Consider the following 23,991-nt stretch of genomic DNA (forward strand, 5'->3'; position numbering starts at 1 on the left):
GATGGCTACCCCCATGTGGTCAAAGATCCTGCCCCCATGTGGACACAAGATGGCTGCCACAAGATGGCCAACAGGGGAGGGCAGTTGTGGGCGATCAGGCCAGCAAGGGAGGGCAGTTGGGGGGAACCAGGCCAGCAGGGGAGGGCAGTTAGGGGCGACCAGGCCTGCAGAAAGGACAGTTGGGGGTGACCAGGCCTGCAGGGGAGGGCAGTTGGGGGAACCAGGCCTGCAGGGGAGGGCAGTTGCAGGGGACCTGGCCTGCAGGGGAGGGCAGTTAGGGGCAATCGGAACGACAGGGGAGCAGTTAGGCGTCGATCAGGCTGGCAGGGGAGTGGTTAGGGGGTGATCAGGCTGGCAGGCAGAAGTGGTTAGGGGCAATCAGGCAGGCAGAAGCAGTTAGGGACAGTTAAGGGGTAATCAGGCTGGCAGGCTGAAGCAGTTAGGGGCAATCAGGAATGCAGGCAGGCGAGCAGTTGGGAGCCAGCAGTCCTGGATTGTGAGAGGGATGTCCGACTGCCCTACTGGGATTGGGCCTAAATGGTCAGTTGGACATCCCTTGAGGGGTCCCAGATTGGAGAGGGTGCAGGCTGGGCTGAGGGACACACACCCCCTTGCACGAATTTCGTGCACCGGGCCTCTAGTTTAGATTACTGTTAGCTCTATTCAAACCTCTTTCACTGGCAAAAAGAGGTTTACATAAAAGTCTTGGTAACTAGGGACCAACAATACCTGTATAAGAATCAGTGCTTTCTTACTTAAACCCAGTAGCACTCAGAATTGTTCAATGAATACCATTTGTTTCTCAGATATCCCAATGTCCGTGGGTATAATCGATCCTAGGGCTAATCCAAACCAACTAAACACAGTGGAGTTCCTGTGGGACCCTGCAAAGAGGACATCTGTGTTTATCCAGGTAAGGCATTGCAAATGGGGTTCCAGTTATGAAGAGCATCTCTTACTCCAAATTGGCTTCTTAAAGAATAAAACATGTTGAGTTGGAAATCTTTACAGGGCTCCAGTATGACTCTCAAGTGCAGACTCCTCAACATGTTCCTGAAAGCAGTGAGGAGTTTCTTTTTTTTTTTTTTTTTTTTAAATATATTTTATTGATTTTTTACAGAGAGGAAGGAAGAGGGATAGAGAGTTAGAAACATCGATGAGAGAGAAACATCGATCAGCTGCCTCCTGCACACCTCCCACTGGGGATGTGCCCGCAACCAAGTTACGTGCCCTTGACCGGAATCGAACCTGGGACCTTTCAGTCCGCAGGCCGACGCTCTATCCACTGAGCCAAACCGGTTTTGGCACAGTGAGGAGTTTCTTAATTGCTCTTCTGATTTCCCCAATTTATGTATTTGTTCCTCCTCAAAATGCTTACTAACGGCTACATAATTCAAGGTAGGTCAAAAGTAGGTTTACAGCTGTTCCTTTGGAAAATAATACAACAATTAAATAATATAAGAATACACTTTGTGTTTTGCATACTCAACAACTATAAGCCTACTTTTGTCCCACCCTGTATTTTATTCTGGATGTACCATAACTTATCTAATGATTATTTAGCATTCAGATTGTCCTGATTTTTCACTATTATCCATAAGGTTATTTTGAACATGTTTATACGTAAAATTTGATTTGCATATATGATTATCACCTTTGGGTAGATTCCTTGAAAATTCTTATTTGTCATCATGATAGCTAATAGTTTAAGTGGTTCCCAGGTTAACACTTTGTATACATAATTTTATCTAAGGTTTTCAACAATAATCCTGTGGAATAGGACTAGTCCTTGACACTTAGAGAAGTTAATAACTTACCCAGGCTAGTATTTGGTCAGTCAGAGTTCCACTGTTCAGATTCACCAAGGTCTTAGACTTTATGCAGAAGCCAGGCAAACCGTTTTCCTCCTATTGCCAGCTTTCATATATACTATTTTCCCAGCATACTAGTAGATGGTGCCTCCACTTGCTAAAATCTATCTAAAAGTCCGGGAAACTTTTACTAACAGAAATCATTTCTCTTTTATGTTAACTCTATATTCTCTGAAGCAGGTAATTAATTTGATTCCTCATAGTAGCTTTTGTTAGCATTAGATCTGTTGTTGTTGTTAATCCTCACCCAAGGATATTTTTCCATTGATTTTTAGGGAGAGTGTGAGAGAGAGGGAAGACAGAAAGAAACATTGATGTGAGAGAAACACATCGATTGGTTGCCTCCTGCAGGGTCCCTGACCAGGGCCCGACCAGGGAGGAGCCTGAAACCAAGGTATGTGCCCTTGACTGGAATTGAACCCGGGGCCCTTTGGTCAGCAGGCTGACACTCTATCCACTGAGCCAAACTGGCTAGGGCAGTGGTCGGCAAACTCATTAGTCAACAGAGCGGCAAACCGCGGCCCTCGTGAGCCACAGTTTGCCGACCACTGGGCTAGAGCAACATTAGATCTATTTTGTTTGCATTTGTAAATCATTTAAGCTTTCCTTATTTCCATCATTAAAATACCAGGTGTACCCGTTAATAATGCGGATTTTGTAATCAAAGAAAACACGATAATTTCAAGAGAAACATCAAAAGTGCTTTATTCAAAGTAATGTCTATCGCTAGCTACACATTTTCCCCATCTTTCAGGTAATTTGTGGATACCGTCCCAATAGAACTTTTCTTGTTTTGAGGCAAACCATCATTCAGAGACCAAATTTTCCACGTCATCGTACGTTTTGAAATGCCACTTAGAAAGTGGGTGTGCCATCGATGGGAACAAGTGGTAATCTGAAGGAGCAAGGTCTGGTGAATATAGCGGGTGGGTTAATACTTCCCAGGCAAGATCTTTTAACGTGTCTTTAACTGGTTTTGAAGTGTGTGATGGTGTGTTTTCATGAAGAAAAATTACTTTCCCGTGACTTCTGGCCCGCCCATTCTAGTCATTTTATGATCAAAGCGTGGTTCATATTGATTATTTGTTGTCAGTAGCGATCAGTATTAACAGTTTTATCTAGTTTTAGAAGCTCATAATACACCACCCCTTCCTGATCCCACCAAATGCAGAGCATTGTCTTCTTTCTGAAGTGATTTGGCCTTGCAGTCGATGTTGATGGTTGCCCTGGATCAACCCATGATTTTGTATATTTGGGGTTCTCAAAATAAATCTACTTTTCATCGCCAGTCACAATTCAATGCAAAAAAGACTTACTTTTGTGCTATTGAAGCAACATTTTACTGATGACTTTTCAGTTTTCCACTTGTCTTTCGTTCAGTTGATGTGGTACCCATTTTCCTTCCTTTAAAATCTTTCCCATTGCTTGTAAACTATCGGAAATTGTTTGCTGAGCAACATTTAATCTTTCTGCAAGTTGTTTTTGAGTTTGACATCTTCTTCCAATAATGCTTCTAATTGTTGGTCTTCAAACTTTTTCGGTTGACCTGGACATTCTTTGTCTTTCACATCGAAATCATCACCTTTAAAGTGTTTTAACCAGCATTCACAAGTATCTTGAGATGGATCATGTTCACCATAAGCTTCCCGAAGTATTACAATAAGTTTTTCTTCAAAATAAAGTAGTGAATTAAAACTTCCCGCAAATGCTCTCTTTTGGCACGAAATTCGACATTTTAAGCGTTAAAATATCTATGATTTAACAGCTTCAGAAATTTTGACATATGAAGTTTTGAAGCTTGCTGTCAGTACAGCAAAATAGCATACACATCAAATTGCATATATATCAACATATGAGTAATTCCATCTATTGAAAAAAATCCGCATTATTAACCGGCACAGCTGGTATAAATTCTTCAAGATAAAAAGAGTAAAAGTTGTTTTTGTAGTTGTTCACAATGCTTTTGAAAAGTTTTGCTATTAGTAGTTGCTCAAAAATGTTGTTGACTGGTTTGTCTGGCTAGCAGTACTGAAACCTGGGCATTGTCTTCTCTTCAGGTGCACTGTATTAGCACAGAATTCACCATGAGGAAACATGGCGGAGAAAAGGGAGTGCCATTCCGAGTACAAATCGATACCTTCAAGGAGAATGAGAACGGGGACTATACTGAGCACTTGCACTCAGCCAGCTGCCAGATCAAAGTCTTCAAGGTATTCCTGGGCATTGTGGTGGCCCTTGGAACTACTTGCCTGGTCTTTCAGTTGTAACATTTAGTCACCAAGTCAAAAAGCCAGGTTGTTGTTGTTGTCTGTGTGGTTTTTTTTTTTGTTTTGTTTTTTTTCAAAAACAAAACTATGAAAACTGATGGATTTTCATTGAATGCTCTTAAAGCCTGTTAAAGTGATAAGCTCTTTTAAAAACTCACAAAAATTATGAAAAGTTGACAGTTTTGCTTACATTTTTACTTGATCTTCTTTCCTTATTTTGGTCTTTATCACGTGGATAAATATGTTCTCATTTAAAAAGATTCTTTAATACAGAGCTATTCCGAGCACAACACTGACGTTCCCCTTTATCACTCTTACCCTGACTCTCTCCAACCTCTCCCCACAGGTAACCACTGTTAGAATTTGGTGTGTATGTATCCTTCTCGTCCCTTCTGTGCTTTTATGTACACATGTTCATAGGTATACACATACTTTCTTTTCTTTCAAACATAAATGGGATTATACGGTATGAACTGTTTGAGGCTTGCTTTTTTCAGTTAACTGTGTGCTTTAGAGATCTTTCCATGTCCATAGTTATAGATCTCCTATTCTTTTTTAACTTCCTCAAACATTTAAATTTCCTATTTTCAGACTTATATGCAATGATGCATTTTGTCTTTATGTCATTAGAATATATCTTTGTTTCACTTGTGACTGTTTACATTTTTAGAAATAATACTGTTGTGTTGAGGGTGAGTTTAAAACAAAGTATTTCTCATTTCAGCCCAAAGGTGCAGACAGAAAGCAGAAAACAGATAGAGAGAAAATGGAGAAACGAACACCTCATGAAAAGGAGAAATACCAACCTTCCTATGAGACCACTATACTTACAGAGGTAAAGGATTTCTTTTGGTGACAATTTTAATCAATACTTTTTACTCTTTTTAAAAAATATTTCTTTATTGATTTCAGAGAGGAAGAGAGAAGGAGAGATAGAAACATCAGTGATGAGAGAGAATCATTGATCGGCTGCCTCCTGCACACCCCCCACTGGGGATTGAGCATGTGCCCTTGGCCAGAATCAAACCTGGGACCCTTCAGTCTGCAGGCTGACGCTCTATCCACTGAGCCAAGTCCGCTAGGGCAATACTTTTTACTTAAGGAAAAATCCAGTCAATTACATATATCAAATCATTATCTTGTGATTTACCTAAAACTAATATAACGTTATATATCAGTTATATCTCAGTTTTTAAAAATTGTTTTCCACCTGTTCAAAATTTTTTGACCCCTTAATTATGGGGGGCTCTGAAGAATTAAAATTTACTAATCAAGATGTGCCATTTAAGTAAACATGTTATGTGCCATTTAAGTAAACATGTTTTGGTGGAACACTAGGGTCAATTATACTTTTTAGTATCTAAGTTTTCCTTTGTTTTAGTGTTCTCCATGGCCCGAAATCACATATGTCAATAACTCCCCATCCCCTGGCTTCAACAGTTCGCATAGCAGTTTTTCCCTTGGGGAAGGGTAAGTCTGGGAAATGAAATTGACTTGTGTTTGTCCTAAATATGTATTTTTTATTATCTTTCTATAGACAAGATCTTTCTAAATCAATCAGTACTTCTATTTGGTCAGGCTTTGATGGACTTACATAGTAACTGAGGTTTGGATTACCTTCAAAGACACGGAAGGTATTTTGTTTTTTAACACTGTCTGTGTCTATGTAAGGCCTTGTCTCATAGAGGAGAGTGCACTGGAATAGGTTAGACTTTGTTGCTATGGCAAGCTCAAATTGCGTCAGACAGTTTTGATCATCTGCCAGAGTGTTGCTGGTAAGAGACTGAAAGAGATTTGTATACCCCTTTCTCTTCTTTTTTCCTCCCATTAGAAAATCACTTTTACGGTGAGTTTTTAGTGAGTCAGGGACTCACTAATTCAGTCCCTGACTCACTAAAAACTCACCGTAAAAGTGATTTTCTAATGGCTTTTCACTAATGGCTTTTCTAATGGCTTTTCACTTCTCCCTAGAACAGCTTTTTCTGATTATTTCACTTCCTGATCATACTCTCACCAAAGATTGGTCATCGGAACTGAAACACAGTTGTACAAACATTAATATCTGTTTTGTTACTTATTAAGAATGATCCTAACACCTAATTATCATGAATCGTTGCTAATCAGGGGAAGAAGGTTGAACATGATAGCTAAAGAGTGTCTTATCACCCTATTAGCACATATTCCACATGGGCCGTATTGAAATTTCAAATAAGCTATGAAATGTGTGAATATATTGCTTGGTTGTAATGTTTGTTTTTAATTTATTTAGGCTCTGTGTTCAACCTATTTCTGAAATATTTAATTAAGGTGGCTTAAATATTCAACATGTATCAATTAAGAATAAAAATAGGTAGAAATTGTAGAAAGAATAGTTAACTAGGGCCTTGAGATAAGTTACTAAATTTGAAGACTGAATTTGAATTTTGCAGTTAAGGCCAAAAGAAAAAGAAAAAAAATACCTTTTAGGAATGAAAAACCTCTTATTATTCACATGGATTATTCAGCCTACTTATAAGCAATTTTAATTATTATATAGGATTTAAGAGTCTCCCCCCCCCCTTTTTTGTCATGTACTTCATTATTAGGCTCAAATTTCCACTCATAAAAAAGTTAACATTAGGGAAGAGGGACAGTCTGTAAAAAAAAGGAAGTACAGGGAGAAACCTACGGTGTAGAAATAGCCCTTGGATTACAAATTAGATAGCACTAATTTTTGAAGCTGTTTTAAAAATAATTATTGTTTTTATTATAAAAAATGTGGGATCCCATTGCATTTCATAAATTTTATTCTAATATTTTTTGTATGTTTGTACATTTTTATATTTGATGCAGTAATATATTGATTACTTTTATATTCTGACAGTTTATATTCTAATAAACTTATATTAAATACTGTTTATGCCCTAATTTATCTAATTAGTCCCATCTTACTGGAATCTTGATCTTTTTCCCAATTTCTCCAATAATAATAAAATGTTGCAAATGTCATAGCTTCTCCCCCTTCAACCCTCCCCCAAAAATCTTTACAATTAATTAGTAGATAATAGAAGTATTGGATCCACGAATAAGAGTGTTTTATGAGAAAGCACAGATTTCTTTAAATTTCTAGTTTAGGACTTATTATGAGAGTAAAGAATGATGATGAACCTTAGTATGTGTCATGGACTCATCCTTTCATTATAAATGTTTCTTTAGAAATGGTTCACCAAACCACCAGCCAGAGCCGCCCCCTCCAGTCACAGATGTAAGTCTAAAGTTAAATGTCAGTTATTTGAATGTCTGATAATACTTTGATGACTGTGCAGTTCAGTGGAAGTGTCCAACTTATCAGGAGCATTCATTCATTCATTAAACAAACATTTATTGAATTTTGACTATGAACAGATACTATGCTAGGGACTGGAGATATAAAACAAGTAATGAGGACCCTTGTATTTAAGGAATTTACAATCTAGTGGGGAAGATAAGGATGGAATTCCAAGGGTATCTTGTATGGTTAGAGAAAGAAGACTGATGTACAAACAACTTCCAAGCAAACTAGGCCTATTTGAGTGTGGGTGTGTTTGGCTATGTGTTACCTTTTTAAAATTCACCCTATTTAGTTACTAAAAAAAAAAATGCTTTCTCTCTTTCAGAACCTCTTGCCAACAACCACACCTCAGGAAGCTCAGCAATGGTTGCATCGAAACCGGTTTTCTACATTCACAAGGCTTTTTACAAACTTCTCAGGTTAAATTTGCTTGTCCTTTGTTTTCTCCAGCATGGGATATTTTTTTATATTCTAGGGCCTTCTGGTATCCATGTGAGGGGGTGTGTGTGTGTGTGTGTGTGTGTGTGTGTGTGTGCTGTGAAATACTTAAAAAGAAAGATCTCTTAGTTTAAACTCACTTTAATTTTAAAATATTTATTCTTTACAACACTTCACATAGTATTTTATCAAGGAACATTTCGAGGTAGTCTGAAATTTCCTCTTGATATCACTATATTGTATTTTATTTGCACATTCCACTTTTATTTAATACCTTCGGTTACCAGGTATGGTAGGAATACACAGATGGATAAGACATACATATTTCCTGATCATTCATTATCTAGTATAAAAAAAATCAAATCAAAATACCACCCCCCCCCCAAAAAAAAAGGGTAAACAAGTAGATGTGATTACTTGTTAGGCATTTAGAGGAGGTTCTGGGGTTAGGGAACATGTGTGATGCATGAAGAATGAGGAGGAATCTGTTGGTCAGACAGTGGAAGGTTAATTCAGGCAGGAGGAGCAACTTCTCATTAGACGTCATCATTATGATGAAAACATAGGGTTAAGTGGAGAAGTAATTGGGTGGGAATTGAGGTGGAAGACGGAACAGGCCAGGTCATGGAGGACCTTACATACCATGCAAAAGATTATGGATTATAACATAGTAGTAATGAGGTATCCTTGTAACTGAGCCCATTTTAATAGTCATTAACAAAGAAAATCTTTGCCTCTATCACCCATTTTCTTATATTTATTTCAGGGGCAGATTTATTGAAACTAACTAGAGATGATGTGATCCAAATCTGTGGCCCTGCAGATGGAATCAGACTTTTTAATGCGTTAAAAGGCCGGTATGTGATTAGTGTTTAGTGTTAAAATATCAGTGAGGTTGGATTTCAAATGGATTTGGATTCAGGGATTCTTCACAATTTTTGTTGCACAGTTAAATCCATCTTCTCAAAACATTCTATTTGAATGCTAACTATGTACCAAATAAACAAAGATGAAAAATATCCTTTCTTACATTTGATTCAAGGAATTCCTCATGATATCCCATTTTTTTATTTTCAGTTAGTTTTTTTCATTCAGTAAATATTCATTGTCCCTATTATGAGCCATTGGGCTCTGGGAATATATTAGTGAGCAAAATAAACATGGAGACTACTTTCTAATGGAAAGAGAGATAAAGATATAAACAGTATTTTGGTTAGTGATAGTACTTTGAAGTAAAACAAATAAAAACAAGGTTGTGACCTATAGAGTATCCAGCATTTGGTTAGAAAGGATCTTTCTGAGGAGGGATTATTTATCATCTATGGCCACACCACCCTGATTTTGGAAGCTAAGCAAGGCCAGGTCTGGTTAGTACTTGGATGGAAGGAGGGATTATTTAAACTGTTATGAGAAAACGAAACTATGAGGAAAGAGCCTTCTAGGCAGAGGGAACAACAGATGTTAAAGCTCTGAATTCAGTTTTAGCTAGAAAAGAGATTATTCTTAAGTTTGTACAAGAATTGCTTAAGTGGTCTTCTTACAAATATTATTTATAATACAGAGAGTGACTTATAGACCCAGTTTGTGATTTCCAATTTCCAATAGGTACTAGTAATATTAATGGAAAAAACATACAGGTCAATGCCATAAAACCAAATCAGTGACTAAATAATGAAACAGATTGTGTAGTATTTGTGTTTGTACATCACAAGAGTTATCAGGTTGGCTATAATCTTGAAAAATTTTAAGAAAAGAGATGAAATTCAGGAGTAAATGAGTTGGAGAAAAAGAATGGATATTTCATTTTTACATGTATTATCTAAAGAGCACTAAAAAACAGGAAGCAGTGATGGAAAAAATTAAATTAAATTTTAAAAAAAGAAATAGGGAGCAATAAGGTAATGAGATCAAGAAGTAATTGAATAGGGTTATCAAAGAGGTAAGAACAGCACTAACTGGTTTTGGCACCTACCTCAGTTGCCCACATGTGGAGGCAACCAATTGATGTGTCTCTCTCACATTCATGTTTCTCTTGCTCTCTGTCTCTCCCCCTCCCTTCCACTCTCTCCAAAGAAGTAAGAACAGAAAGAAGGCTTAGGCTACTTAGGTTTTTGTGTGTTTAAAAAAAGTTTTTTTTTAATCCTCACCTGAGGATATTTTTTCCCATTGCTTTTCAGAGAGAGTGGAAGAGAGGGAGGAGAGAGAGTGAGAGGAAAACATCAATATGAGAGAGACACATTGACTGGTTGCCTCCTGCACATGCATCTGCAACCCAGGTATGTGCCCTTGACTGGGAATCGAACATGAGACCCTTCAGTGCATAGGCCGACACTCTAACCACTGAGCAACACTGGCCAGGGCTGGCTCATACATTTTGAATATAGATGATTCCTGACTTACGATGGCTCGACTTATGATTGTTCCACTTTATGATGGTGTGGAGGTGATATGCAGTCAGTAGAAACTGTACTTCGAATTGTGATTTGGTCTTTTCCCTGCACAAATGATAAGTGGTATCTATCTATATATATAAATATATAAAAGCCTAAGCAACTGTTATGACCAGTTGACCAAATGACTGATTGACCGGTTGCTGTGATGATGCACTGACCACCAGGGGGCAGACACTCACCACAGGAGCTGCCCCCTGGTGGTCAGTGTGCTCCCACAGCCAACCTCCTGTGGCTGGCCAATCTCCCTTGGTCCCTATCCCCAGTGGGCCCCAATCAGCCCGATCTGGCCAGGTCAAGGGACTCCACCTGTGCACGAATTCGTAGTAATACTGCAATGCTGAGCAATGGCAGTAAGATAATTTTGCGCTACTATAGGCTCATGTAAGTCTTCTGATCATGTTTAAGGTAGGCTAGGCTAAGCTATGATCTTTGGTAGATTAGGTATATTAAATGTACTTTTGAGTTATGACATTTTCAGTTTATGATGGGTTTATTGGGACATAACCCCACCGTATGCTGAAGAACATCTGTATTTCTAACCTGTACATCAAAGGTCACTAACTCGGGTGACTACAGAGGCCACATGTAAATGAGTGTCAGGCCTGGGGTATACTGAAGAATGCATGCCCCATACGAGAGAACAGCTGATTGTTATCTTGTTGTCTTGTGGAATGAGGGCTTTGGATTGCCAGATTTGATTTTTGAAAAGCCAAAATTCAGAGGTTTAAACTGAGTGGCCAGATTATTATGATCTCTGAATGCATAATAATCTGGCCTCTCAGTGTGTGTGTGTGTGTGTGTGTGTGTGTGTGTGTGTGTGTGTACACACACACACACACACACACACACACACACACACTAGAGGCCTGGTACACAAAATTTGTGCATGGGGGGGAGGGGGGAGGTGTGTCCCTCACCTCAGCCTGCACCCTCTCCATTCTGGGACCCCCCAAGGGATGTCCGACTGCCCTCTCACAATCCAGGACTGCTGGCTCCCAACCACTCGCCTGCCTGATTGCCCCTAACCACTTCTGCCTGCCAGCCTGATCACCCCCTAACCACTCCCCTGCCAGCCTGATCGACGCCTAACTACTCCCCTGCTGTTCCGATTGCCCCTAACTGCCCTCCCCTGCCGGCCTGGTCACCCCTAACTGCTCTCCCCTGCTGGCCTGGTTGCCTCTATCTGCCCTCCCCTGCAGGCCTGGTTGCCCCCAACTGCCCTCCCCTGCAGGCCAGGTCCCCCGCAACTGCCCTCCCCTGCAGGCCTGGTTCCCCCAACTGCCCTCCCCTGCAGGCCTGGTCACCCCCAACTGTCCTTTCTGCAGGCCTGGTCGCCCCTAACTGCCCTCCCCTGCTGGCCTGGTTCCCCCCAACTGCCCTCCCCTGCTGGCCCGGTCACCCCCAACAACCCTCCCTTGCAGGCCTAATCACCCACAACTGCCCTCCCCTGTTGGCCATCTTGTGGCGGCCATCTTGTGTCAACATGGGGGCAGCCATCTTTGACCACATGGGGGTAGCCATCTTGTGTGTTGGAGTGAAGGTCAATTTACATATTACTCTTTTATTAGATAGGAGATATATATATATATATGAGGCCTGGTACATGAATTCGTGCATGGGTGGGGTCCAGCCAGCCTGGCCGGGGGAGGGGATATGGGCGGTTGGCCGGCCTGCCTGCTGGTCGAACTCCTGGTTGAGGGGACAATTTGCATATTAGCCTTTTATTATATAGGTTACACACTGAGTGTCCAGATTATTATGCATTCAGAGGTCATAATAATCTGGCCACTCAGTGTATATGGTGCCTTCTGTTGGAAGGATTCAGTTAAGTGCGTGCACCCACACACAAACACACACGGAAGCTAATAAAACAGGTCAAATGAGCTGCATTAGCCCATGGGCTGCCAATTTTCAACTGTTGCTCTATAGTGTTATCATAACTACACAAGTTGTCCCTTAAAATGTGCTTGCTGTGAAAAATATAAGACTAACAGCTTTTTCTCTCTCTCACTAGGATGGTGCGCCCAAGGCTAACCATTTATGTTTGTCAGGAATCCTTGCAGTTGAGGGAGCAGCAGCAACAGCAGCAGCAGCAGCAGCAGCAGCAGAAGCATGAGGATGGAGACTCAAATGGTACTTTCTTCGGTAGGTCATTCGGGACAAGCCAGGAAAGATATGAAAAAAAAAGGTAAAGAGATTACTTACAAGCATGTGTGATAGGAATTTATCAAATAGCAGATTTAGAACCAATTTGCTAGAAGTAATGGTAATAGCTTGAGTTCCTAATATATGCCAGGCACTATTCTCAGCACTTTTTTACACATTTGAATTTTTACTAGTATCTCCTCTTTGCAGTAGATTTTATTGTTATCTCCCACATTTAGGTTAGGAAAAAGAGGCTTAGGGATCTTAAGTAACTTACTCTCAACCACAAGCAAGTAGTTGAGTCAAGACTCAGGATTTGACTTTGAGTCCTTCAGAAATTGGGCATTCCTAATGATCAGATTACTAGTCAGGGCACAGATAAGAGCAAATAAAGTTTAAGAACAGATAAACTTTGTACTGACTGCCATTGCTCTCTCCTTTTTGCAGTGTACCATGCCATCTACCTAGAAGAACTGACAGCTGTTGAATTGACAGAAAAAATTGCTCAGCTTTTCAGCATTTCCCCTTGCCAGATCAGCCAGATCTACAAGCAGGGGCCAACGGGAATCCATGTGCTCATTAGTGATGAGGTAGATTTTCAGTACAGCTGAATCACCAGGTGACAGTGAATTTGTCAGGGCATATAGCAGGAGCAAGAGCAGTTCTATTGGGGCAGAGTGCTCTGTTTTCTAGACCAGAGGTTCCCAGATGTTTCTGCTTGATTACCTCCTAAAATAATTTTTTAAAAATACGTATTTCTTTGCACATTTTTAGGGACTTAAAATTTTTACTCTTAAATTTATTTATTTTTATTTTTTATTAATCCTCACCTGAGGATATTTTTTCCATTGACTTTTATAGAGAGTGGAAGGGAGGGGAGAAGGGGCAGAGAGAGAAAAAGAGAGAAAGAGAAACATTGATTGGTTGCCTTCTACACACACCCTGTCTGGGGCCTGGGATCGAATCTGTAATCAAGGTATGTGCCCTTGACTAGGAATTGAACCCGAGACCCTTTGGTCCGAGGGCTGACCCTCTAATCATGAGCAACACAGACCAGGGCTCTTTTAAGTTTAAATGAAGTTGCAAAGGATGCTATTTCTGGGGATATTATATGACATTTAAAAAATGAAATGGTTGCCTGGCTGCAGTGGCTCAGTTGGTTGAATGATGTGTCCTATACACGGAAAGGTCGACAGTTTGATTCCCAGTCAGGGCACATACCTGGGTTGCAGCCTGTTTGGAATGTAACCAATCACTGTTTCTCTCTCTCACTCCCTTCCTCTCTAAGCATGTCTTCAGGTGAAGATTAGAAAAAACATTTTTAATAAAATAATTCTGAAATGGTTCCTTCACTGTTCTAACTATATTCCATGTTACCTAAATACAAGTGATTTAATACCATCATCTATTTAAAAGAAATACATGAATATACTTTTTAACAGAATTTTTATATAATTTCCTTGAATTCATATTTACATTTACTTCTCCATATAATTTTATCTTACCATAACATTTTTATGCTTGAACATTTTTTATTAATTATTTTATCATATTTAATTGAGACAAACATTTGCTTCAACAAAAAAGTTGTTTCAGGCCCAGGCAGTGTGGCTCAAGTGGTTGAGCATTGACCCATGACCCCGGGGGGTCACGGTTCAGTTCCCTATCAGGGCACATGCCTGGGTTGTGGGATTGATCCCTAGTAGGGGATCCCCAGCCCATCAATGATTCTCTTTCATCATTGATATTTTCTCTCTCTCTCCCTTTCTCTTCCTCTCTCAAAAAAAAAATCAATAAAAAATTTGTTTCAGTAAAATTGATAGATTATTTCTTCTGAATAGAATTAACATTATTAATTATACAGTTGATTAAAACAATATAAATGTATTACATGTTTTGACGAGTAATTATTAAACATTAAGAAAAAATTTATTATAAATGCATCTAGTAATGAGATGGATGGGATTGTTTGATTCCCTACCCCCTGTCTCACCCACAATTAATTCATCTCTAGATGAATACTGCCTACAGAATGAAATAGAGTTCAGCATCAGTTTCATCTGTTTTTTCCTGTAGATGTAAATGTTGTAGAAACTGGTTCATGTTTATTGACCAACAGCAATGGATGGGGTTTTGTTATGACAACATTGCTCTATTTTTTTTAACTTCTGAGTTATATGCCAAAAATTACATAGTATTGTTGTCAAAAATTATTTTGAATCATCTATCACTTGATAATTTGTGATTAGGTCACTCCAATTCTAGTGAAAAGAAAGAATTGGTAACCATGTGACCCACTAAGTCATTAGAGTTTACAGTTCCAGTAATACTGGGGCATTCTGGAAGCGTTTATACTCCAGGGCAATGCATTTTGGTAGGATTCCAGGAAGGTGAAACTCATGCCTTTATTTTATAAAGTGGGAAAGGGAGTTTGAGAAGGAAGAGTGGGAAAGGAAAACTGAAGAGGCTTTCAGGCAGTTTTAGAAAAGAGTAGATATGGAAGTTGGAGAACTAGGGGTCAGTTCTCGCATATGGGCCTCTCAGTGTCTGTGTGCCCCTGGGAAAGTCTTGGGGTTAACCCAGGAAAATGCTCCAATTTTAAGATCACTGTTTTAAACGACTTCGCTTTTAAAACTTAAAAACTAAATGGGACAAAACAAAACAAAGCAAAGGATTATTTTTCACTCAAATCTAATATTATAAAAAGCCACACAAGCAAAATAAATACAACAAACCAAAGTTTTTTAAAATCAGCAAATTTTCTTGCTTTTTTTTTTCAGATGATACAGAATTTTCAGGAAGAAGCCTGTTTTATTCTGGACACCATGAAAGGTAATAAAATAGTAAAACAAATACCTTTTTCTAAGGAACTTAAGAGCTTTTTTTCATACTTTTTTGAGGAGAGAGGGAAGGTATCAATCACCATATTTGAGGCAGAGAAAGTGACATAACATTAGAGGTTGTTCCTTTGTATGAATTGGCTTCTTGTCATTATCAGAATAGACAAAGTATAATTGATGATTCTCTGCCATTCTCTTTCGCCTTTCATGGACAAATGAGGAAATTGAGGCATGTTTTTATAATACAAATTTATTATAAGTATTCTGTGATAATATGTACACTGCTCTTTGCTCTGCTGTGTTGTGTTTTGTTGTTGTTGTTGTTGTTGTTTTTCTCAAGAGAACCTAACTGTATTTTTTTCTTCCTAATGTGTCTTTAAGGTGACTTAAAGATTATTCTCTCTTCCTTTTTTTTTCTTTTTTTTACAGCAGAAACCAATGATAGCTATCATATTATACTGAAGTAGGTGTGGGGCATTCCATCATCACTGGCTGCTGCTTCCTTCACCTCTTGGAAACTCCTCTCTCGAAGGGGTTGCAAATGGAGATTTGAAGGTCTGCAGGACCCTGACTGTGGAGGGGGGGCGGGGAGTCCAGGCCATGGAGGCAGAATCTCAGCTGTGCTGGCCCAAGCTCTTGTGGCATACACAGATTACTGCCCAACATGCATTTCTGCAGCTGTTTCTTAGTTAAAATTTCTGGACCCTGTTGTTATTGAATATCAGTAGAAACTCCATTTCATTTGGGGTGTATGTAGGACATAATGATGATGATAATTGTGTGATGTTTAATGGGAAGATGTTAAATTTTGTGATATGGAGCTATGTAATTTTTTTCTAATATAAAAAAAGTGAACATCTATATTCATAAGACTAGAGCCTCAATCTCTTTTGCATCAAACATAAACTGGCTTTTTACCACAGTTAGCCCCTGAAAACCTCATCAAAGAGAATTTTTCTTTTGGTTCCCCTGTAATACTATGACTAATATTAATTTTAGCTAACATGGAGCATTTATTTGTGCCAGGCAGTGTGATAAAGTCTTCTAATGGATTATCTTGTTTAAATCCTCTAATAACCCTATATGAAGTAGGTAATAATGATCCCTGATTGAAGATGAGGAAATGGAGACCTGTAGTGGCTAAGCAGCTTGCTGAGTAACTGGCAGCGAGCAGGCAGTGTGCTGCTGAAATCCAAAACCAGGCCGTCTGGTTCTTAAAAATTGCCACTCACTACGGCTACCCTTGCAGTACCCGGTGCTTGTCATCATTTCTAACTGTGGCTCTTCTGGTGAATAGGACATAGCACTGAGTTAGAACTGAGTACTTAACCACTGAAAGGGACAAACCACACCTAATGATGAACAAATCAAAATCTACAAAAAGTAAAAACATAAGTGCTTTGTAAGCACATTCAGTTATCAGATCACAGAATTTGAGGTGGTGAAAACTAGGGATTTTCTGTAACTCCCAAAATTTACTGTTCTTGAATGACTTTCTCAAACTATTTATTAATGAGATAAACTAACCCCTCCTTTTTCTTTGCCCTCTCTGCGTTTTCTCTTGGTATAGAAAGTTCTTTTACTCCTGTGGTGTTCCTTTATTTAAGCTTTATAAGAAATTCCTTCTGATTCCATTCACATTCTTCCCATATATTTTTGTTCTTTCTTAAGGAATGATTGTGTGTTTACATGTGTAAGACTATGGGTCCTTTTTTTTTTTTTCACATGTAAAGTTTTATCCAGAAATCCCTTTACACATATGTTGAGTTGAAAAAAGATAATGTTCAAAGATTATGTACTGGATTTGGATTTGTGTGTTTTTAAAGCATTTGATAAAGTTTAAATGTTTTTATACAGATTTTTGTTCATTAAAATCAACCTGCAACATAGTCTGTTTCTTTTGATTGGAAACAAATTGAAAACTTTGAAACTAGAAAATTAAGTCAACTAACTTATTTAGAACTGACCTGGGCAACTTGGCATCTTAGACCAAAATCTTTTTTTCAGTGAATGATTACCAGATGTCTCCTTTTGAGGGAGACATTTCTAATATACTATATTCCTAAGACTGGTTCTCAGCTTCAGGGAAGTCAGCTCTCTCAGCAGGCTTCTATTGTGTTGATTTTGTTTTTTTCCTATTCTGTCTGAATGATGTTAGGCTAGGAGGGTTGGAATAGATGACTTAAGATCCCTTCTAAATCTGAATCTGTGACTCTTGTTTACTGCAAATGATACATAGAATTCTATTAATATATTTACTATAAACTTACACTTACTAATTTTTACTTGGAGTTAGGGTGTTTTTTTTTAGAGTAGTCTTCAAATTTATAGGAATGAATTCATACAAGTTTGTAATCACAGACAGATCCTTAAATTATCCAGAAAAATCTCTTAGGTTTTCTTTAGCTCCAGAAAATATTTGCAATGCCAATCCTATATAATAAAAGCCCAATATTCTATGTGTCTGGTCGTCCAGTCAAGCAATCAAAACGTAATATGCTAATGATATGCTAAGGCCGCTCAACTGCTCGCTATGACATGCACTGACCACCAGGGGGTAGACACTCTGGTACGTTAGCTTGCTGCTGGCCGATTGGTACTGAGCAAGATAGGCCGGACATGCCCTGGAGCCCTCCCGCAGTCCCTCCCCAGCTGGCCAACCTCCCATGTCCCTCCCCAGCCCTGATAGTGCACCAGTGGGGTCCCTCGGCCTGGCCTGTGCCCTCTCGCAATCCAGGACCCCTTGGGGGATGTTGGAGAGCCAGTTTCAGCCTGATCCTGCAGGCCAGGCCGAGGGAACCCACTGGTGCACGAATTCGTGCACCGGGCCTCTAGTACTATATAATTGGTAAGAATTGGTATTGTGATTATTCACCTTCTTTAAAAATGGCATCTGTTCATGGTTTACCCTTTCTATTAAATCAAAATTTAAAACTAGTTTTTTCATTATGAAAGTCATGTACATAGTGATAAATTCAAATAATAAAGAACAATATAACTTACTATTTACCTCCTAGTTCCATTCCACAGAGGTCATCATTTTAAAAAAGTACCCCCCATCTCTCTCTCTCTGTCTCTCTCTCTCTGTCTCTCTCTCTCTCTCTCTCTCTCTCTCTCTCCCTCCCCCCCCTCCCCCACACACAAATACTCAGATGGGTTCATGTAATAACTAATAGTCTGCAATTTGCTTTTTGTATTTATGTAACATATCTTGAACATAGTTCTATATTGGAATTTATAGATCCACGTCATTCTTTTTAAAAAATGGCCATTCCCATGCTTGGGCAGGTGTGGCTCAGTTGTTTGGAGCATCCTCCCAAATACTGAAAGGTTGTGATTGGATTCCCAGTCAGGGCTCATACCTGGGTTGTGGGTTTGATCCCCAGATGGGGTGCATACAGTAGGCAACAAATTGATGTTTAACCCTCGACCCTTTGGTCTGAGGGCTGACGCTCTACCACTGAGCCACACTGGCCAAGGGGCATTGTCAGAATTTTTTTGCATGTATCTCTAAGATATATTCCTAGAAGTCAAATTTGCTGGATTTTACCTTTTAAACAATGTGACAGTTGATATTTAAAGTAGTTTAGTGTTTCTGTTAGAGTGAGGGTATATGAGAAGGAGAATGTTTAGATTTTAGGACCTCCTGAGAGGAGAGTAGCATCCTATTTGACTTAACATTGTCTCTTCTGTTCCCTTGAAGTGTAATAGGTTCCATCTAGAAGAATCTGCTGTATAAATACTTGGTAATTAAAAGGGGGTTATTGGGAAATAAAAAAGGAAGAGCTATTTGCAGGACTCTAAGAACTGAGAACTAGTCACTTCATGACATGTATCTAGTAAGTAATAAGACTTTGTCCAGTATTATGGCCCAATTAGAATGTTTGCCCACATAAATGATTTCTTTAAGAAGTCATTTAAAAGGAGGAGAAATGGGAATGGCCATATTGTCTGGAAAGAGCTTATAGGACAATGAATACAAGACCACTAGAGTCTGAAAGACCTGAGAAAGCCGTCCACGTGACGGGCAGACCTTTTAATTCCTGGAAGTCAGGCACTCTCAGGCACTGGGTATGTTGTGAGGAGCAGGTCATGATCTCACCACTGAGAGTGGGAGGAGCATGAGGAGGCTTGGCAAGTGAGGAAAGTTTGGCATATGAAACTAGCTATTTCTCATTTATGCCAGTTGTTTATTGCATGTAAATGGCTAATTATTTTATATATATATATAAAAGAAAAAGAAACATTTAATCCTATCAAGAATTTTTGTGAGTTTATTAGAGCCAAACTGTCAACAATTGCCTGGAAAGCAAAACCTCAACAGATTAAGATAATACTCCAGAGAATGGCAGTTTTACTTTTTAAAAAATATATTTCTCATGGGAGAAAGGCAGTTTTGCATCTTACTTTATACATTACGATCAGAAGATGCAAGTGGATTACATGGAATTCATTGGTGATAGATTAGGGAGCTGGGAGGAAGCAAAGCCGGGAAACCTCTGGGATTGAATGAAAAGTAAAGTGATAGCCCTAACCGGTTTGGCTCAGTGGATAGAGCATTGGCCTGCGGACTGAAGGGTCCCAGGTTCAATTCCGGTCAAGGGCATGTACCTTGGTTGCGAGCATATTCCCAGTAGAGGGTGTGCAGGAGGCAGCTGATCGATGTTTCTCTCTCTCATCGATGTTTCTAACTCTCTATCCCTCTCCCTTCCTCTCTGTAAAAAATCAATAAAATATATTTTTTTAAAAAAAGAAAAGAAATATACCTAGGTGGACACAGGATAGTTAACACTTAACAATGAACATGATAACAATAACAATAACAATGAGAGGATTTATGGTCTCCACCGTGGTGCATTGGTTGTGCTCTGAGGGGTTTGGAAGAAAAGGGAGTCACCCTGACATTCCAAAGGAATGTTCTCGCAGACACAGATGCATAAGACGAGAGGCAGGTTTACATAAGATAAAGGTTGACTTTTGTCAGGGAAGTTTCTAGAGGACATGACTATCTGCCATAAACTGCTTTTAGTTAAAAAGTTTTAATTTCAGACCATCCTTTGTGATTATTTTAGGTCTCTGAGTTTGCAAAGCCACCATGAAGGCCTTTCCTAAGCTTATCAGATTAGCACGTGGTCCCTTTTCTTCTACGAAATGTACATGTAAGTGTAAGACAATTGTGTAAACACTGCCCAGGACCTAAAATCTGATCTTTGCTTTTCATTGGTGGCTGCTGTTCTTTTTCGTTGTTGTTGTTGGCTGCTGCTCTTGATAGTATGTCTTTTCTACCTATTCTGCTTTGACTTTATTGTTCCCCAAACAAACAAACCATCCCTGATTTGTGCATTCTGAGCTGGTTCATACATACATAGCAGCATGGTCTAGGACAGTGGTTGGCAAACTGCAGCTCTGTTGACTAATGAGTTTGCCGACCACTGGTCTAGGACAAAGCAGTAACATTTAGAATTGGATGTCCAAGGTTGTTATTTACATGTTAATAATATTAGCATTTCTTTTCACTTTTCTTTGTAGTTTCTAATATACTGCACTTGAGCTTCCTGGTCATTTGCCCTCCATAGGCCCTGCTTAGGCTGGAGGCAGAATTTCCGTTATGAGCCAACTGGCACCATTGAGGTAATTTTAGCTAGTGATTCTATCAAGAAAATGAGATGCTGAATAAGTAACCCTGTGAAAATGGTTGTGATGGCCCTAACTGGTTTGGCTCAGTGGATAGAGCGTCTGCCTGTGGACTCAAGGGTCCCAGGTTCGATTCCGGTCAAGGGCATGCACAATCCCAAGTAGGGGGTGTGTAGGAGGCAGCTGATTGATGTTTCTCTCTCATTGATGTTTCTAACTCTCTCTCCCTCTCCCTTCCTCTCTGTAAAAAATCAATAAAATATATTTTTTTTAAAAAAAGAAAATGGTTGTGATGTTTTAGAGGTTCAGATGATTTTTTTTAAATGTCTTGTAGTTCTTACTGATTTTTTTTTTTTTTTTTTGAGAGGGAGGAAAGGAGAGAGAGAGAGATAGAGAGAAACATCAACTGGCTGCCTCCCGCATGCACCCCTACCAGGGATTAATCCTGAAACCTGGCCAGTGCCTTGAGAACCAGACTCAACACCCTCTGTTTCACAGACACTCCAACCAACTGAGCCACACCGTGCAAGGCTCAGATGATATTTTGACTGTTTTAGAGCTTATTGCCAAATTGGATTCTGCTATCTTTTTATTTTTATTTATTTTATTTTTATTTTTTAAAATATATTTTTATTTATTTCAGAGAGGAAGGAAGAGGGAGAGATAGAAACATCAATGATGAGAGAGGATCATCGATCGGCTGCCTTCTGCAAGCCCCCCACTGGGGATCGAACCCACAACCTGGGCACATGCCCTTGACCGGAATTGAACTGGGACCCTTCAGTTCACAGGCTGACACTCTATCCACTGAGCCAAACTGGCTACGGCCTGCTATCTTTTTAAAATATGTATATTTTTATTGATTTCAGAGAGGAAGGGAGAGGGAAAGAGAGATAGAAACATCAATGAGAGAGAAACATCAATCAGCTGCCTCCTACACACCCCCTACTTGGGATTGTGCATGCCCTTGACCGGAATCGAACCTGGGACCCTTGAGTCCGCAGGCCGACGCTCTATCCATCATTGATTGGCTGTCTCCTGCACATCCCCCCCTGGGGACTGAGCCAGCAATCTGGGCATGTGCCCTGACCATGACCTCCTGGCTCATACGTTGACACTCAACCACTCAGCCATGGAGGCCTGGATTTTGCTATCTACACTAATAAAAGAGAAACATGCAAATTAACCATCACTCCACTATGCCCACCAGCCACGCCCACCAGCCAATCAGGAGTGAGTATGCAAATTAACCCAACCAAGATGGCAACCACCCACAGAGCTGGAGCAAGCAGGAGGCTTGGGTTGCCCCAGGCAATGGAGGAAGCCAAGCTTCCTGCCTGCCCTGGCCGGCCCTGGCCTCCGCTCAAGGCTACAAAATTTCAATTATAGAAGATAAATAAATCCTAGATACTTGCTTCCAGCCCAGCCCTGGCCTCCGCTCAAGGAGGTGCTGGAAAGAAAAAGAAAAAAAGGAGGGGCTGGGACCTTGGGTCGCCAGGGGGTGATCAGGCCAGGATGGGACGGCAGGGGCTGTTGGGGGTAAGCAGACCAGCAGGGGGGCCAGTTGGGGGTGAGCAGGCTGTCAGTGGGGGTCAGTTGGGGGTAATCAGGACAGAGGTGGGGGGGCAGTTTGGAGTGAGCAGGCCAGCAGGCGGGCAGTTGGGGGTGAGCAGGCCAGTTGGGAGGGAAGGTGGGAGTGAGCAGGCCAGCAGGGGGGGCAGTTGGGGGTGATCAGGCTGGCAGGGGGGCATTTGGGGGCGAGCATGCCGGCGGTGGGGGGAAGTTGGGGGCAACCAGGCTGGCAGGCAGAGTGGTTTAGGGGCAATCAGGCAGGCAGGCAGGCAGGTGAGCGGCTGGAGCCAGCAGTCCCGGATTGTGAGAGGGATGTCTGACTGCCGGTTTAGGCCCGATCCCTGTAAACCAGCAGTAGGACATCCTTTGAGGGGTCCCAGATTGGAGAGGGTGCAGGCCAGGCTGAGGAACACCCCCTCTACCTCCCCCCCCCCCGTGCATAAATTTCATGCACCAGGCCACTAGTCTTAAAGAATAAGCAAACTTTGCTTTGGCTGTCATGTAGTTTAGTGTCATTAAATAACAAAGCTTTGGCACTGAGGCTGATGGTATTCAGATAAATTTCCATGACTTCTCCTACTCTGGATGTGTAGGCATATGAGACCTTTTTTAGCCTATTCACATGACTTTTAGGCTGTTTTTTTGTTACTCAGCCCATTGATTCACAGAGTGATCTGGGGCCTTCTCTTCCTTTTTGTCTTCTGTGTCCAGAAGAAATAGAATCATGAACATTTACATAGCACTGACTGTGTTGTAAAAATTTTATACTATAAACATTAACTAATCTACACAAAACCCTACAAGATACATACTGTTATCTCCATTTTGCAGATGAAGAAGCTATGGCACAGGGAAGTTATGTACATTGTTAAGGGTCACACTACTAGTGAGTGGAGGAGTTGGGGGTTATATTCAGCCTGTCTGTTTCCAGGATCACATGTTATATCACACCTAAATTTTGGCAGATAGGGAATTGATCAATATATGGTACCCTAAGGACTGCTTTTTGGGGATCTGCTGCTGTTTCATTTTGCAGTGTTGTTTCCTAGCCTCTTGGAGTCTCATGTCACCTAGGGCAGTGGTCGGCAAACCGCGGCTCGCGAGCCGCGGTTTGCCGTTCTGTTGACTAATGAGTTTGCCGACCACTGACCTAGGGGAGAGGAATGGAGTTCTTGGCATTTTTTTCCAAGCTACCCTACCCTCTAGATCTGGCTCCATAGTTCTTGGTTGTAGTGCAAAGTTTGGCTTTGGAACCAGCCTAACCTGAGTTTAAATCCTGCCATCTCTCAATCCAATAAATACATATTGAGCTCCTAAACGTCGAATACCAGGCTTTGTACTGGGTACTGACCATATAGTAAACAAAACAATTCTTTGCTCTCATGGAATTTAGTCAAGTGAGAGAAGACTGAAAAACATAAACATATGTCAGGTGTTAAATGCTAAGAAGAAATATAAGGC

General features: G+C 40.3%; 1 protein-coding gene across 2 annotated transcripts in view; it reads left to right on the forward strand.

The window, feature by feature from the left end:
- Window positions 1-17,214, forward strand: part of TFCP2 (transcription factor CP2) — a 49,755-nt gene extending 32,541 nt beyond the window's left edge. Inside the window, exons 5-15 of one of the 2 annotated variants that reach the window (XM_080659538.1) lie at window positions 807-913; window positions 3,929-4,081; window positions 4,863-4,973; window positions 5,520-5,608; window positions 7,334-7,382; window positions 7,774-7,867; window positions 8,653-8,743; window positions 12,354-12,484; window positions 12,932-13,074; window positions 15,265-15,316; window positions 15,757-17,214. In XM_080659538.1, the coding sequence (XP_080515664.1) occupies window positions 807-913; window positions 3,929-4,081; window positions 4,863-4,973; window positions 5,520-5,608; window positions 7,334-7,382; window positions 7,774-7,867; window positions 8,653-8,743; window positions 12,354-12,484; window positions 12,932-13,074; window positions 15,265-15,316; window positions 15,757-15,791 (1,055 nt within the window). In that variant the 3' untranslated portion in view covers window positions 15,792-17,214. Of the gene's footprint in view, window positions 1-806; window positions 914-3,928; window positions 4,082-4,862; window positions 4,974-5,519; window positions 5,609-7,333; window positions 7,383-7,773; window positions 7,868-8,652; window positions 8,744-12,353; window positions 12,485-12,931; window positions 13,075-15,264; window positions 15,317-15,753 lie in introns of both variants that reach the window. The other variant, XM_080659537.1, reaches the window with a different exon arrangement.
- The last annotated feature ends 6,777 nt before the right edge of the window (window positions 17,215-23,991 follow it).

Source organism: Plecotus auritus (assembly GCF_963455305.1).
Source record: "Plecotus auritus genome assembly, chromosome: 3".
Lineage (NCBI taxonomy): Eukaryota > Metazoa > Chordata > Mammalia > Chiroptera > Vespertilionidae > Plecotus > Plecotus auritus.